General features: G+C 57.4%; 1 protein-coding gene across 7 annotated transcripts in view; it reads left to right on the top strand.

Moving 5' to 3' along the window:
• The first annotated feature begins 1,737 nt into the window (after positions 1-1,737).
• The window catches only part of ARAP1 (ArfGAP with RhoGAP domain, ankyrin repeat and PH domain 1), a 30,511-nt gene continuing 15,445 nt past the window's right edge, over positions 1,738-16,803 (top strand). Inside the window, exons 1-7 of one of the 7 annotated variants that reach the window (XM_056485793.1) lie at positions 1,738-2,004; positions 5,008-5,759; positions 11,737-11,876; positions 13,358-13,425; positions 14,275-14,378; positions 14,885-15,055; positions 16,667-16,736. In XM_056485793.1, coding sequence (XP_056341768.1) covers positions 5,086-5,759; positions 11,737-11,876; positions 13,358-13,425; positions 14,275-14,378; positions 14,885-15,055; positions 16,667-16,736 — 1,227 coding nt within the window. In that variant the 5' untranslated portion in view covers positions 1,738-2,004; positions 5,008-5,085. Of the gene's footprint in view, positions 2,005-3,138; positions 3,263-4,046; positions 4,195-5,007; positions 5,760-7,151; positions 7,227-11,736; positions 11,877-13,357; positions 13,426-14,274; positions 14,379-14,884; positions 15,056-16,666; positions 16,737-16,803 lie in introns of those variants that run through there. The other 6 variants (XM_056485804.1, XM_056485759.1, XM_056485782.1 and 3 more) reach the window with 6 other exon arrangements.

The following is a 16,803-nucleotide window of genomic DNA, read 5'->3' as shown; positions in this document are numbered from 1 at the left end:
ATCAGGGCTGGAAAAGGGGACACCTCATCCACAGCTGGAGGGGTCACCCCTTCCCCGTGACACTTTCACTTCCCACTTACGGGAAAGTGAAACAGGGACCCACATGTTTTCAAGGCTGTATGTTTGGGCTGATTTCTCACGGAGGAGGGAGGTGTCATGCTTCCCAGGGGGACCCCTCAGACCCATCCTCTGCAGCCAGGCTGTTGGCACAGCATTGCCAGACCATGGGACACTGGGGCTCCTCTGGGGTGGCTGTGCATGTGGGGTTTGCCTTCCTGACCTAGATTGCTGGCAGCTTCCATAAAGTGTGTCAGGAGCTGAGAGCATTCCAGTGGAACTCCGTGGGTAGTGACAGCGTTGTCAGATGTATTTACCCCTTTTCTGGCTGGACTTGCCCATTTCTGGTTGGATTTACTGCTTTTTTGACTAGATTTGCTCATTTCTGGCTGTATTCGCCCCTTTTCTGGTTAGATTTGTGAGGCAGGCAGCAATGCTGTGGAAAGGAATGCCAGGAAACTAATTTGTTGGTGCCACAGCCTGGGACATGTTCCACATTCCCAGGTTTTACTTCCAAGGGGGAAGGGGAATGCAGGTGGGATCCTGGGGAAATGAGGAACCCCTAGTTTTCCCGCTCCCTTGTCCCTGACTTCTCACCCACCTCATCACTGCCTGCCTTCCACCTCCATGCACACCCTTTATGTGCACACAGAGTGGCTCGGGGCAGTTCCCATGTTGAGGCACACCCTGGTGTGTGTATGAGCCCTCAGGCCCCCCGAGCAGGGGGCCAGGCACCCTCTGGCTTCTTCACATGAACCACCTGGAAATGGCAACTCATGGCAGACAGAGGGAGGAGGCTCCACAGAAGCAATTCCACCTCTGGATTGTGATTCTGCAAGCCTGAACTTGATCCATGAACAGCGCCTGGGGGGTGCGAATATCATTTGCAATTTCTTTGGCTGAGAAGATCTTGAAAATGAGAAAGCTTCACTCTCCCAGGAGAGACTTTGGATGCTGCTGAGCAGATGGATACCCACTGAGGTGGAGTGTGGAGGGTTTGGGTGGGAAGCGGTCTGTGGAGTGCTGGGTGCTGTCCTGGGACCCTTTGTTTGCTTTGGGGTATTCGCTGCTTGCTGAGGATTCTGCTTGGGCAGTTTCAGGGTGAAGATGTGGTGCTTTCAATTCCCAGCTGGGCAGGGAATCTGCAGTAGCCCTGGCAAGTCTGTTGGGGACATCACATTCATCCTCTGGATTCAGCAGGGACACTGGTGACATTGGCCTCATTCTGGCTGGCCATGGCCCCTTGTCTAAGGATCTTTCCTTAATTTAGGCAGGAAAGGGTAAAAATCGCTGTGGTGTGAGACTGGTTGCCCAGTGCTGCTGAGGAACCCCCTTCCCTCTGGTGGCCAGCCCTGTTCCCACAGGTCCTTCTACCACTTGGCTTTGTCCCCTGTACCCACAGGAACCTTGGTGGGTTACAGCTTCCCAGATACTGCCCTCCCTGGAATCCACAGGGCTCCTGGGACACTTGGTGGGACATAGCAGCCACCTGCCTGCTTGTCCCTTTCTGTCCAATGGCCAGAGCTCGGCTTGTCCTGCTGCCCCTCAATGCCCCATCCTTGGTACCTGGTTCCTGTAGTACTGGTGAGCTCCCCCTTCCCGGAGCTCACCCTGCCTGGCTCTTCCTTCCTCTCTGCTGAGAGCCCTGCCCCGTCCTCCTGTCACCCAGGGCTCACACCGCCTCAGGCTCCGGCCCTCCTGTCCCGCATGGCGCCTGTGGTGGCTGCATCACCGTGCTGAGGCCCCACGCTCTGCCGGGGCCTGGGTGGCTATTGCACCACATCCCAGCTCAGAGCTCTGCTCGGCTTTCCGGAAAGTTCCCATTGCTGAGGTGGCGTTTGAGGAAGTGCCGGCCGGGCAGAGACCCCTTGGCAAAGCTCCACCGCGCCAGCTGGACCACAGGCAGGCCTGCCACCTCCTGCTGCTGAGCCAAGGGACACTGTGCTGGTAATTAGCTCTCCTTGATTAATGAGCCCACAGACCTGGGGAAGGGGAGCTTGGGGTTCAGGCAGGGTTTGCCTGCATTGGAGGAGGACTTGCAGTGGGAACTAGATCGATTGAGTGGGTGCCAGACACCCAGCAGGGCTCCTATGCTGGATTTTCTTGGCTCTTGGCCACTATCCTGGTTGCCATCAAAGGGACAGGCAGGGAAGAGCTGTGGAATGGCCACCACTTTATTACCTGGTGCTTGTGTGCTGAGTGCTGCTCTGTCAGTGACATACCGATGGCCCTGGTGACACCACCTGATCCCTGGCACCTCGTTAGGGGTAACATTGATTACCTGGGGGAAGCCGGAGCCAGTGAAGGGAGCAGGCTCGCCTGTCATTCCCAGTCAGAGCCCACAGCCTCCATGGCATACACAGCTCCTTAATCGAACAAGCCCAGCCCTCATTAGTACCCCACCTGAGGGTTGGGAAGGCAAGAGCCCTGAGAACAGTGGTAGGATGCAGTGGGTGAAGGGTGGGCACACCCCTGCATCACAGGGGGCTCCTTCCTGGGCCAGGATGCTCAGCCCTGCTGGGGGAAGAGGTGGATCCCAAACGCTCTGTTGAGTTGAGGGTATCTGAGGTGGGCTGGGGTAGCTTCAGGAACCCCCAGAAAAGCAGCCAGCACCCAAGTTTGGGGGTAGAGGGGCTTGCTGAGCCCCTTGGTCCAGAAAAAAGGGACCAGCACCAGATATCCCCAGATGCAGGACTAGGAGAGTGAGGGCTTTGTGGGTTTGGGATGGGGCTGAGGGTCTGGTCCTCATGTATTTTGGCATCCTGACTTATGCTGGCAGTCCTCACCATTCCCTCCTCTCGCCACTTGTCCGGCCTTTAAGTCTCTTACAAAACAGCCCCTGTGGTGTTGCCTAATCCCGGGGAGGAATGCAGTGGGTCAGCACTGGGAGGATTTGGGCTTGGCAGGGGCCACAGCCAGGGTTACCCCCTGATCCCCAGCAGCCAGCTGGGTTACGGCATCTCCCTGTGTTGGTTTCGCTTCTGGAACATCCTCATCTTGTTCAGCACAGAGGTTAAATGATTAATGACTGAAGGAGGGAACCTAGCGAAGGCCTGATTAATTATTTACTTGGTGAGGGCCCAGCTGCCAGCCTGGCACGCTGGGGACCCTGTGCTTCCCTCGCTGGACTTTTGTCATCCCTGTTCCCGGTGAGCAGCAAGGAGGGCCTTCAGCCACCCCAGATAGTGCTGGGACAGTGCCAGTGGTGAGTGTTAGTGCAGATGTCCCTTCCTGATAGGTCTGTCCCAACTCTGCATCAATGTCCTGGCACAGCACTGGGGACATTGGCACTGGTGTCAATGGGTGACACTGGTGGTGATTCCTTGGCTCTAGCCAGGACAGGGGGCATTTGTGGAAGCCCCATACTGGTGTCACTGTGTTTCCCTCTGCTCCTCCAGAGCCAGTGCCCAGCTGGGGTTGAGCCTGCCTGTGCTGGTGTCACTGGGATCTGGTGACAGCAGTGTCACCCAGCACTATCGCTTATCCATTTTCAATAATAGATGAGGGCTTTCTAGGTGTGGAGGTGGGAGAGAGAATTTTATTCTTATTCAGGGATTTTTGTGGTGCTGGTTGGAAATGCTGGGATCAGTGGGAAGGTCCTGGGTGCTGCTGATTTCTCTGGTGCTGCTGATTTTTCTGGTGCTGCCAGCAAGGAGCCACAAGGGTCAGCCAGCCCTGGGTCCCTGTTGCTCCTTCCTCGGACACTTGGAGCCTGAAGCAAAGCCAAACTGTGCCAGGAAGTGCCAGGGAGGTGGCACTGTGGCCACATCCCAGCACATCACTGGGATGCTGGTGTCTCGAGGGTAGGGGTCACTGGCTGTGGGGTGCCTCAGGCTCGGCAGTATCCAGTTAGTGCTGGGCCGAGCATGAGCCTTGCTCAGCTGTGCACTTTGCACCGAAACCGCAAGTGCTGTCGGGGGCTGGGACCTGCCTGAGTCACACAGAAAACGTGACTCTGACTGCAGATCAGACTGGCCTATTTACAGCTCCAGGAAATCCTCAAGCTCCTTCTTAGCAGGTCTAAAAAAACCTCTAGCAAACCCAAAATAAGATGGTGCCGAAGTCACTAACAGTGCTGTGTGTGCTGGCATGACGGGATCTGCCTCCTGCCTGGAGCCTGCTGAGACCATGATGCTGGTGGGTGGGAAGGGCAGGGTATCCCATCTGCTGCTTGTTGGGATAACAGGGATTTGCCCTGCCAACAGCTATGGTGTGGGATGGGTGTTCTGCTCCGGGACCTGGGATACCAAGTGAGCCCCCATGTCCCAAGCTCTGGATGCCACAAGGGCACTCTGCTAGGTGTGTGCACCAAGGTGCTCTGCCAGCACTCCAGGGTGCCATGCTAGAGCAATGCCAAGGACAGACAGGGCTCTGGAGCTGGGAGCAATGCTATAGTGGGCGTATGGTCTGTGAGGAGAGGTTTCATGCAGTTTGGGATGAGGCCTCCAGCAGCAGCACCCTGCCACTGGCTGTGATGGGGACAGCCCAGGAGAGGGGACAGCCTGCTGGATCCAACTGTCCATGGCACTCCATCCTGGCTTACTGCTGTAAACCAGGGGACCTGCATCCTGGAGGGTGACAGCCCTGAGGTGCAGCCAGCAGCTCCCCTGCCCTTGAATCAGGCATATTCAGGTGTATTCTCTGATTATCTACCACGTGGATAATCCTCCACTGCTCTGTCCCACAGCCCAAATGTCATCCCCTGGGACCATGCTGGGACCTCATGATTCCTTCACTCTAAAGCAATGGCATCTATATTTCAATCCCTAAACTGGGACCCTCCAGCATTTCCACACACATAGTTCAGGACTGGGTGATCCTGGGGACACAGCATGGTTGGAGGCCATAGGAAAACCAGGTTGCTTCACTGGGAATGTTGGTTTTGGGACTCTAGGTTTCACTTGGTTTCTGTCTTGGGACTGATCCTGATCCTGTTGTCTCCATTTCCAGGTCCTGATGTCATCCTGAGCCTTGCTGGCAACGGAAGATGCACTGAGTGGTGCAGGTTTCTGTGGCCAGCCCCCTGCCATGGAGGAGGAGGGATCTCTGCCGGTGGCCGCCTGGCTGTCTGCCCTCCACCTCGACCAGTATGTGGAGAACTTCCAGCAAAGTGAGCTGTGGTCAGTGTGGGACTGCCGGGCTCTGACGGACGAGGGGCTCACCCGCCTCGGGGTGCTGCTGCCCGGCCACCGCCGCCGCATCCTCCTGGGGCTGCAGAAAGCCTTTGCTGAGGCTCCACTGCCCCTTGGGACTCACCAGCCCCCTGCCAGCAAACCTGTCCCCATGAAACGCCACATCTTCCGCCTGAGCTCTGCGACAGGGCCGGAGCAGCCGGAGCCCCGGTGCCCGCCAGTGCCCGGTGGGACCCCGCTGCTGGAGCCAGAGCGGGCTGCAAGCTTCCCCCAGCTGCCCCCACCCATCCCACCCAGGGTGGGCTGCCGTCCCCCCCTCAAATTCTCACCATCACCATCGGGGGGCAGCCCCGAGCCCCCCCCTGCAGCCTGCAGCCATCTCCCAGCCCTGGAGGACCCCTCTCCACCAGCGCTTGGGGAGAAGCCCCCTGCTGACAGCAGGGTGAGACCCCCATTGCCACCGCTGCCAGCCAAGCGACACCAACTGGAAACCAAGTGCCAGAGCCTGAAGGGTCCCCCACTGCCTGACCGCCCCCCCGAGCTCCCCCCAAGGGCTGTGTCCCAGAGGAGGTAAGGGGGTGGCAGGGGCGTGGGCTTGGGGATGCTCCAAGGCAGCAGGGTCTGTGTGGGGGGTTACTGTGATGTGGGTGGGACCCCCTGGTCATGACATGGGTTGCCAGGGGGTACCTATGCCCTCTCCAGACCTTAGCACATCTCCTGGGAGTACCCCCAGCCCCAGGACATCCGATGAGGGTACTAACCCACCCTCCAGCCCCAGCACAACCCCTGGGGGTACTCCTGCCCAAGGCCACAGCACGTTTCCTCAGGCTATCAGCATGGCTGAGGGGGGAGAGGGGAGTGTGGTGCTGAGATATTTATTTTGTCTGTGGCTGGATGTATCCACCCTGATCATCCCAGTCACCCAGATCACCCCAGCCTGGCATGGGTGTAGAGCCCTGCCTTACCCCCACCTGTAATGTAGGCAGTGCTGAAGCCTGTGGAACTCTTGGCACCAGTGGGAGCAAGACAGTGAACTGCAGCGCACAGGGAGCATGGGGCAAAGCTGCTGCCAGCTGCTGTGGCCAGATGACAGCTGGAATTTTGGGACAGCAGTGCTGGCAGCCCCCTCTTTGCTGTCCCAACCCCTCAGTGCACTCCCAAATCCTACAGAGCACGGACAGATGTGGAGTGAGGACTGGCAGGGCAGTTTGGCAGCTCCTGGGTGCCAGCACCCTCCTGGGGTGGGATGGAGGAATGTCAGCGAACGTGTATGGCCCCCCTGCCCCAGGAGTCCTCCCCTGCAATCTCCCCACCGACCCTAAAGGATATATTCCTGGAGCTGGGGTGTCTAGCTGGTCCCCTAAGGGGGTCCTGGGAGTGTGGCTGGGTTTGTCCTGATTGATGGTGCTTTATAGGACCCTGTGTGTAGTCAGGATGAGAATGCGTGGCTGGGCTCCCCCTCCAGCTTCCCATCCCTGTGTCCCAGTGTTTTTTTTGTGGTAAGGTGGGTGGAGGTGATCCCTCTGCTCGTGCAGGGAGTGGGCTGGGATGCTGAGCTGGGGAGGGGGCTCAGGCAGCTGATATGGGGGGCTGGCATGCCATGGGATGGGCAGCACCTCCAGATCAACAGCGTCCATCCTGGCACCCCAGGAACTGTTCCCACCGCGATAGTCACCCAAACCCTCCTGGAGCCGCTCTCCAGGAGGCTACCTGGGCACGATGAGGCTGCCACTCTGGTGCAAGCTGTGCTGGTTTTGTGCTGGACGTGCCGTCGGTTTGGTGCCAGCTGTGCCGTGGGTTTTGTGCCGTCCGTGCGGAGTGTTTGGTGCCAGCCATGCCCGAGTCCTGGCACTGGCCGTGCGTGGGTTCCTACTAGCCACACTGAGGATTTGGTGCCGGACATGCCGCCGCTCCGGCCAGCTCAGGAAGTTTTGCTGCAGCGCAGGAAGTGCCGGGGTGAGAAGCTGCGCTCCCCGCCGCCTCCCCCAGCCCTGCTCGGTGCCGCTCGGTGCCGCTCGGTTCCTGTCACCTGCCCAGGTAGGAGGGCACGGCTGGCACAGCGCCGGGCGTGCCGCACCGCAGCAGGCGGCGGGCGGAGGGGTTTTGGGGTTGGGATCGAGCGCTGCCGGCGCTGCCGGGTGCGAGTTTCGCTCTGTCGGCTCCAGCGGCTGCTTCCTGCCCTGGCCTGTGTGCTGTGTGCCCCCAGGCAGTGTTGTTCCCTCTGTTCTGCTGTCCCCGGGGACAGGCGCTGCCCAGCTTGGCACGGCACCCCGAAGGCTGTCCACTTGTGCTCGGGGGCTGGGATTCCCCTCTGGAGCTGCCCCGGGGCATCTGGGGATGTGTGAGGGTCCCTTGGAAGCTGCATAGGACTCAGGAAAGGATTGGCTTATGGCCTCACCAGGACACAAGAGTGCTCCAGTGGCTTGGGGGACCCTGGGGTCACCGTGGCAGAACCCTGGGGGCTGTGCCAGTGTAGGACGGGAGGGTGGCCATAGGTCTCTGGCACCTGGTGTGCCATGATGCACTCGTGACATATAGATTACACATGTATTGGTGCTTGGTAGCGACAGAAGGGAATGTGTATGGGTGTATGTGTGTGTATATGTATTTCTCCATAGATCTTGATGCTGTAGGGGTGTATGTGTATGTGTGTGTATATGTATTTCTCACATAGATCTTGATGCTGTAGTGGTGTATGTGTGTGTGTATGTATTTCTCACAGAGATCTTGATGCTGTAGTGGTGTATGTGTATGTGTGTGTATGTATTTCTCACATAGATCTTGATGATGTAGTGAATGTACATGCAGGTTTATGTCTGTGCATTTATATAAATGTTATATGTGTATTATATGGATGTATTGGGGAGTTCAGAACTAACTAGTTGAACCCCAAAACTCTGATTTCAAAAATCGCTTTAATTGTACAACCAGAAATATATTTGCTATAGGTGAGTTCTTGATTTGAGAACATTTTAAAAATAAAGAGCTGTCATTTCCTAAGAAATTCTTACCCCTGAGGGTGGCGAGGCCCTGGCACAGGCTGCCCAGATAGGCTGTGACTGCCCCATCTCTGGAAGTCTTCAAAGCCAGGTTGGATGGGCTTGAAGTTACCTGGGCTTGAAGTTACTTGGGGTTGTAGGTTTTCTCCCCCAAGATAAGCTTTAAAGTCCTTTCCCAACCAAACCATTTCATGGTTCTATGACTCTTTGGCCAGTGCTGATGCCTGGCCATGCCCGTGGGTGGAGGAGATGCCGTGGTGCAGGATAGCTGGCATGGACAAGGGGTGCATTCAGGAGGGTGAGGGTAGGAGTCACCCTGTGATGGGTGTTGGGTCCCAGCTCTATGTGTGGGGCAGCATTTGCTGGGAGCTTGGGAAGTTACCCACACTGGGGCTCCCAGGAGTGATGGGTGACTGGCTAAAGTGCCCTGTGTTGGGTCAGAGGGAGCTCCACAGCCCTAGGGTGCTGCTGTTGGCCCCAAATTCATCTCCTGCCCCCTACCTGGGTGCCTGCAGCCAGTGAACATGAAAGGCCTGGGACTAGGGGGAATACTGCTGGGCTGCCCAAGGACCAACAACAGTGGGGGATGCTTGCCCATGTTGGGACTGATGATCAAGTCTGGATGATCCTTGCCCATGCTGAGTTGATGCCCACATCAGGGTGATGTTTGCCCAGGTCTGGATGGTACTTGCCCACATCCAGGCTGGGGCTGTGGCTCTTTGCCAGCAGCTGTGAGGCAGCTGCATTGATCTATCCCTGTCTCTGGGTGAGAATGAGACCCCACCATAACCTCTGGTGGAGGTGGGAGTGCCCACAGGGAAGGGACCTCCGGGAATGAGGGCTGAGGAAGAGCTGGAGCACCCCTGTGTGTGTAGACAGCCTGGGAGCAGAGCAAGTGATGTGGGCATTTCTGGGGTGACAGCACCCACCATCTCCCCTCACTTCCTGCTGTGCTGCCGTGGTCCCTGGCGCTTCCTCCTAGCTGCTTGAAGAGCCATATTGTGGTTTCCTCCAGACCATGTTCACCTCCGGGTTCTCACCATCCCCCCATCCCTGTGCACCCCAAGCACTCCTGTGCTGGGAGGTGATAGGATCCCAGCCCTGCTGGGATGTCTGAGATACTGCCTCCCACGGGTGCAACATTGGGAGCTCTCTCTCACCAGTTCCAGACTCGGCACCCTCCCAGTGCCAGCAGTGGGGCTGGGAGCCCCCCAGTTTTGGCCACTGATGGCTCAGACCTAGACACACCACAGAGGGTCCCATGAGCAGTGGGTGCTCACATCTGCACCCTGATTGTGGGATGAGCTGTCAGTGAAGGGGGCACCCCCTCTCCATGCCCAGGGGATGGTCTAGGGATTATAGCAGCCCCCCCAAGCAGCTGGGGCGAGGGGGGTTGCAGAAAGTGATGTCTAAGGAAGTGATGACAGAAGACTCCTTCTGAGAGGGCTGGGTGAACTGGGCAGGGGTAGTGGCCTGGGCAGAGGTTTGGCTTTGGGGTGGTGCTTGTGGGAGAGCAGCTCTCTCTCCTCCCCTTAGAAGAGAGGCGGTCTTAGATAAAGGACAGCAGATAAGGTGCTGCTCAGATAAGAAATAGCACATGAGACACTGGTTTGCCACTTTTCTAATGGCAGAGGTGGCACCAGCCCGACTCTGCCTGAAGCAGGACTGGCATCCTTTGGGCATGGCTGCATGGGGTGCAGGGGCACCCACTCTATCCCATGGACCCATGGAGGGACATGAAGCCCAGAGATGCTACAGCAGCAGGAGAGCAGTGGAGAGGGTGTTTTGGGGAACTGGGGTGTTATTTGTGCCTGAGTTCTGTGGGTGCTCATCCTGCCGGTCCCTGGGATGGTGGGGTTAGGGACTGGACAGGACTGAGGCTGAGCCAGAAACCCTCCTGAGAAGTTCCCATCCAGGAGAAGGGGGTTGTCCTGGCCTGAGGCTTGTCATCTCACTGCTGGCCATGGAGCTTGTGCCCCCCAACTACACCCCAGGGGGCAAACACCATCCTGGGTGGCTGCATAGATGCAGACTCCAGCCAGGCTCTTGCTGAAGGCTCTGTGGCTTCTGCAGTATCACCTCTGTGTCTCTGGGTCTCTGCACACCTGGGTGCTGCAGCAGCTCCTGCCTGGTGGTGTTGGGAGCAGTGCTGCTCCACTACCCACACTCCCCTGCCCATACTCCCCTCCTTCCCTGCCAGCATTCCCTAATGTATGGATGGTTGTGGCTGGTTCCCATGGAAATAGCTGCTGAGAAATGAGGTCAGGCTGACCCAGGGAGAGCCAGCCCTCCCATTCTCCCCTGCTTCCTGCTCCAGCCAGAGAGAAGTTTCTTCTCCAGCTCACCCCAAGCTAAGGGAAAGCTCTTGTGCACGAGCCATGATGCTGGGAGGCACATCCCCAAAAACCATGGGGTGCTGAGGGCATCCTTGGCCATGGAATCATGGGATCACAGAATGGTTTGGGTTGGATGGGACCTTAAAGCTCATTTAGTTCCACCCCCTGCCATGGGCAGGAATATCTTCCACTAGACCAGGTTGCTCCAAGCCCCCCGTCCAACCTGGCCTTGAACATTTGCAGGCATGTGGCAGTCACAGATTCTCTGGGCAACCTATGCCAGGGCCTCACCACCCACAGAGGGAAGAACTTCCCAATATCCAATCTAACCAGCTGTTCCTTCTTGTGGCTGCAGTGGGAGGTAGCTGGGGCAAGGATGGGGATGGTGCCAGCATACAGGTGCCCTGGGGCTCACCTACCTGGGGCTTGGGGATGAAATTCTGTCCACTGCCTCTGCCCTCTCCCTGGATTCAGGGATGCTCCAAAGATACTTTGTATTTTTATACCCTGGACAAACTGCTTAATTTCCTGGCCTTGGAAACATCATTACCCCAGAGGTTTCTATTGATTGCCTGTCACCTTTGAGTCTCAGGAAGGCAGGAGGCAAGAGGCAGGAATGGCTGAGCCCAGCTGCTCAGGGAGGAGGGCAGGGAGGAGCTGCTTGTGGAGAGGAGGACAGTCCCCATGGGCCCTTTCCCCACTGGTCAAGGTTTTGGGGCTGTGGGCATGGCTCACTGAGCAAGGAGAAGCTCCATCTCCAGGATTTCTTGCTGCCATAGCAGCCACCCTTGGATCTCCAGTGTCCATCCTATCATAAGGAAGCTGGTGGCACAGAGCATCCCTAGGAGCCCTATCCTGCTCAAGGAACCCTGTGGCCACCTGCAAACCAGATGAGGAAGCAGCTCTGCCATTGTTTAGACTGGAGGAAAGAAAACAACCTGCTCTGGGATGTGGCTTCAAGGCTGTGGGTGGCTTGGGGTGTCCCAGAGTCAGATAAGCATCCTGAGCTGTGGAGGACACACGGGGGAGTGAGGTTGGAGGCCTGGAAAACATTTCTGGGCTAGAAAAGTAATCATATAGCCCAAGCACAGGAAAGGCTTTGCCATAGGGTCTTCAGGATTGGTTTGTGGGTTTGGATCTGCTGGGGTTTGGTCCTTTTGGGGGTTCCTCTGTGAGGCAGGGCTGGCATAAGCTTGCTCCTCTCTTCCACAGCACCCCTGCCAAAGAGGAGGTCCCCATCACTGAAAGGGCACCCGGTGTCACCCTGTGCTCCCTGCCTCGCACGAAGGTGCCGGCCCCAACGCCGCCAGCGCTGCCCTCCAAGGCCACCCTTCCCTTCGTGCCAGAGTTTGGTGAGTACAAGGAGGCCCCTCCAGCTTTTCCCTGTCACAGATCTTTTCTTGGGATATCTGGCTGCCAATCCATCAGCATCTATTCCATCCCATGGGTGCTGTGCCTTCCTCCTTGTCAGTTTGTTCCTCTGTCCTTGCTACTGTCTCTTTCTTCTCTATCCCCTTTCTTGCCTTCTGGGCTGGGGGTGTCAGGAGTGCAAGACTTGGGCTAGGGGATTTAGGGTGTGTGAAGTCTGAGCTGGGGGCTTCAGGGAAGGGGTGTAAGACCTGGGTTGGGAGTTTCAGGTGATGGAAGATGTGGGCTGGGGGTTTAGGTGCAGCCTCTCCTAGGGCTGAACAAAGGTTTCTGTAGGTGCTGGAAGCATCCACACACACTCACAGAGGAAAAGTGAACCTATCAGGAGGGTGAAATGCAGATGTCTGGGGTCCCAGGACTGTGCCTTTGCATCCCCCAGCCCCTTTCTCAGGGTGTCCCTGGGGCTCAGCCCACTGCAAGGAGCAATGCTGAGCTGGGGACCCCCATGGAGGGTGAAGGTTTGGTCTCAGGGTGCGGCCTTGGTTGGACTCTACTTCAGCTGGAATAGCTCTGCTGGAAGAAAGAAGAAGGGCTGAATTGTATGGGATGCTGGGTGCCTCTCAAGGCCAGCAGCCCTTCAGGAAGCTTAACTGGGAGCTGGGGTGTGTTTCAGAAGCTGGGAGAAGCCATGGACAGGGAGCTTATCTGTCTGTTGGGGGCTACAGGGGGTTTGGGATGTAGAGTCTTCAGGGGGTTTCTGTGGTGCCAAGGTGAGCATCTACCTGCACCCCTCAATCCCCTGCAGCCTGGGAGCATCCTTGCCTGCTGCCAGGGCCCAAACACCATAATTTGGGCTGGGGTTTTGGGAGGAATCTGCTCCAGATTCTCAGTGGGGTTTGGAAGTGGGTGTCTGACAGGGCTAGGCTGTCTGGGGCCACTTGTTCACTATGGGGTTGCAATCCTGACCAGGATTCCTGCTGATGTGGGTGCTGGGTGAGAAGGAGCTATCTCTTGCTCCCATCATCTCTGGGATCTCATTTCCATGGTGCACAAGCTTGGGAGCTGAATGGGAGAGGAGGGAAGGGAATCCACCCTGGAAAAGAAGCTGTGGAAAAAGCCCCTGGGAACCCCCAGCAGCAGGAGCTTCCAGGCAGAGACATGAGAACCTGGACAGGCCATGGTGCTGGGGCTGGTGTCACCAAGTCCCCTTCTGGTGAGGCCAGGAATGTTGTGACAGTGCTGGGAGGTGCCACTAGTGGGACTTTGACCTCTCCCAGCAGTTTCTCCAACTCTTTGATAAAACCCTTGTTGTCACAGGGATGGGGTGTTTGTTTGCCAAGGGCAAAGCAAGGGGAAGCCAGCCATGCCTGCATCATCCTCCCCATGGGCTCCAGGGTAGCAGAGGGAATTTGGATCCCTTGCTCCAAACCAGCTGATTCCCAGCATCTTCCCTCTCCTTTGTCAGATGACTCAGACTACGAGGACTCGGCGTGGGAGGAGGAACTAGCCAGACCAACGGGGGAGATGGCCAAGGTTGGTCCCACCATGGGGCTGGAGGTGGGCAGGAGCTAGCAGGGTGACTGGCCCTAAGGACAGGTACCAGCCTTGGGGTGCTCCAGAGATACTGATTAGGGCTGGAGGAGCATGTTGGCAGTGGCCAGAGAGGGGGTTCTGTCTCACTGAGCACCCATTGGATCTCCCATAGGTCCCTAGCGAGTACCCCTTGGGTCTCCCATGGGGGTTGAAACCCTAGAACTGGAACTGGGTTCTTCAGTGTCCTTGGGAAGTATCTATCAGGTCTTTCAGTGGTGCTGGAACTCGAGGGTCCGTGGGAAGCACCCTCCAGGTCTCACCCCAGTGTTCCCAGGAAGCATTCACTGGGTCCTGTGGGGAGCACCCACAGCTGTGCAGCACCCTGCCACACTCACATGCCCAGAGTGTGTGCTAGTAGACATCTCCAGCACTGCATCTTGAATGTAATCCCTGGATTGTGAATTTCCATTTGCCTCCCTCACTCTCTGGTGTGAGAACGGATGGATTTGAGGAGTCCTGGAAGCTGCAGAGCCCCCTGAGCACTTGAAGCTCCCATCTGCCATTGCTTGGGAACACCAGGGCCAAGCCAGATTTCTCATGAAACTCCAACATTTTTAGCTGTTATAAATAACCATCCTGGTGTTCAGCTCCTCCCTTGACTGCACTGCCCTCTCACTGTGAGCTTCAGCATGCCTCTCGCTGGCACCCAGGCACTGTGGGCAGCTGTTGAGCTGGGGATGGGCTGGTGACATGGCATCGTGCCCCCTCTCCTTCCATCCACCCTGCACCCTCACGGTGCAGTGGGGGCACCAAGGAGAGCCCACGTGTCACCCGTGTGTGTCTCTGCAGGAGGATGCCGAGCCTAGGATGAGGAGACCACGGTCCCTGCATTTCAACAGCCTCTTCAGTGAAGATGAGTTCGGCGAGGAGCACCCCAGTGCCCCCCCTGCCAAGTACGAGCCTGGCTGCTTTGCTGTGTGCAGGGGATGTGTGTGTGTATAGGCAAGGGACATGTGTGTGTGTACCAGGGGGTGTTTTTGTTTCTGTGGGGGGTGTGAGCAGAGGCAGAGAGCTCTTGTGCATGGCAGGGCAGGTGAGTGCACAGGTCAGGGCTTCTTGTGTATGCACAGCTCCACAGCGGGCACGCATGTGGGCACATGCAGGACCTGTGAGTGTGAACAGACAGCAGCTCTGTGTGTCACTGGGTTGGGGCTACAGTCTTGGGGGTGCCCCTGTCCCCCCTCCCAGAGCTGGGACTCAGGCCTGGGCTGTCCCTGGGACTGGGGAATGCCGGGATCCCACTGAGGGGACTGTCCCCAGTGTCCCCGCTTGCATACGGCTGGCCTGCATTGCCTGTGCCTCAGGGAAGGTCACAGGGAGGCTGAAGCGTGCCGGGGAGCCTCAGCCCCTCCCGGGACCTGCCAGCTCTTAACCCCCTCCCTCGGCTCCTCATCCCCAGTGGTGGCAGCAGCTGCAGTGACAGGGACCCCAGCCTGCACCCGCCTGCACCCGACGCCTTCCGCGGCAGCAGCTCCGACACGCTCAGTGACAGCATGGAGGACACCAGTGCCACCGCCTCGCTGTCACCCACCATCAGAGCAGGGTGGCTGGACAAGAACCCACCACAGGGGTGAGTGATGTACTGGAGGTCCTTGTGTGACATGGAAGGGTGATTGTCCCCTCCTTTTCTCACCTGTAATTCCTGCTTGTGGGGGTGTACTTTTGCTTTGGTGAAAATCCATTGCTAGGGGTTCCTTCTACTCTGTTCTAGCCTGTGATTTATGTTAGAAACACCCATTTTTTGTGAAAGAGTCTTTCTCAGAGCAGGTGCCACCAGTTATTGTACTGAGTTTGCTGAGAAGGGGAGGCTCCAGCTTGAGCTTCCTCTCTGACCCTGCATCACTGGGAAAAGAGCTGCTTTTCCTCTGGGGGAGTCCTGGAATAGCAGTGACTACAAGAGAAACTGTCAGGGATGAGCTGGGGTGTTTGGGCTTAGCTGTGCATTTGGGATTGCTGGGTTTGCTGCAGGAGCAGGTGGTGATAGACCCTGTTGCATGGGATGTTAGCCCCAAATCTTGGGCTCATGGTGGAAAATCAGAGTGATGCAGCAGTAAAACAGGGGAAGTGCTGGGCTTGTGTCTGGGTGCTCCAGGGTGAGCGAGCCAGGGAGTCATGGGGAGGCCAGTGATCCCCCAGGGAGTCCACTGAACCAGCACAGTGTGCACAGGGAGCCCACTCAAAGAGCCCCTGCACTAGCTGGGAGGCAACAATCAAGCAGGAGATGTGACAGATGTTTGGGGGCTTCTTAATCTGGGCTCAGAGGAAGCCCCGAGGCAGCAGTTCCAGTGAGGAGGAAGCTCAGCTATTTTCAAGAGAACAGCCGTGCTGTGGGGAAGTGAGAGCAGCTGGAAGGTCCCTGGGAAGCTACTCCAACAAACCTTTCCTGAGTAAACAAGCCTTTGAGCAACTGTGCCACCACACCAGCCCCCAGCCCCTTCAGCACTGGGGGTTCAGCCCCACTGACCTGGGGGATCAGTGCTGGCAGGGGGAGCTGCATGCCAGGGCTTGCTGTATTAGAAAGGGCTTGGCTCCTCCTGCAGCTCTAATGCTAAAGGGATGGGTTGAAAAGTGTCCTGCCTTTCCCTGTGGTGTGTGGTTGGTCTGCATCCTCAGCTGGGCAGGGCAAAGGGGTCTCTGGTGGGCTCTCTTCCAGCCCCCAGAGGGTCCTGCCTCTCATCTGTATCCCCATCCTGATACTGAAGCAGAGGGCTTCTCCCTCTGCTCTGGTGTCACTGACCCCTCCTGGAATGTGTCTCCTGGACTGAATCCTGCCTGGCTGTTAGGGGCAGCCCTTGTTCTCAGCTCCATGTTTTAATTGGTGCCTAGAGGAAAGCATGAAGTCCCCATTGCTATCCTCACCAGCAACATGAGGGCACAGGGAGAGGGCACAGGATCAAGGGCTGGGGACTTCAGGGGCTGGCTGGGACAGGCCTCTTATCCCTGTGCAAGATAGCACCAGATCAAGGGTTGGGGACACAGGGCAGAATGGAAGGCTGGGGATACCATGGGCTGGGGACACAGCACATGATGGAGGGTTGGGGACATCGAGGGCTGGGGACACAGGGCAGGATCAATGCTGAGGTGGCCCCAGGCTTTTGGCAACTGGGGCGTGAACATGCAAGCAGAATCATCCTGAGTTCAAGGGCATCCCCTCCAATGGGTCCCTCTGGTCCCCTCCCAGGTCCTACATCTACCAGAAGCGCTGGGTGAAACTTGATGCTGACTACCTCCGCTATTTTGACAGTGAAAAGGTGGGTGGAGAGGATGGATCTGGGGGTTTGGGATGAGAAGGTGGCAGAGGAGCTGCCCCAGCAGGGC

Source organism: Oenanthe melanoleuca, chromosome 1 (assembly GCF_029582105.1).
Source record: "Oenanthe melanoleuca isolate GR-GAL-2019-014 chromosome 1, OMel1.0, whole genome shotgun sequence".
Taxonomy (NCBI): Eukaryota; Metazoa; Chordata; class Aves; order Passeriformes; family Muscicapidae; genus Oenanthe; species Oenanthe melanoleuca.
This window is presented reverse-complemented; position numbering and strand designations above follow the sequence as displayed.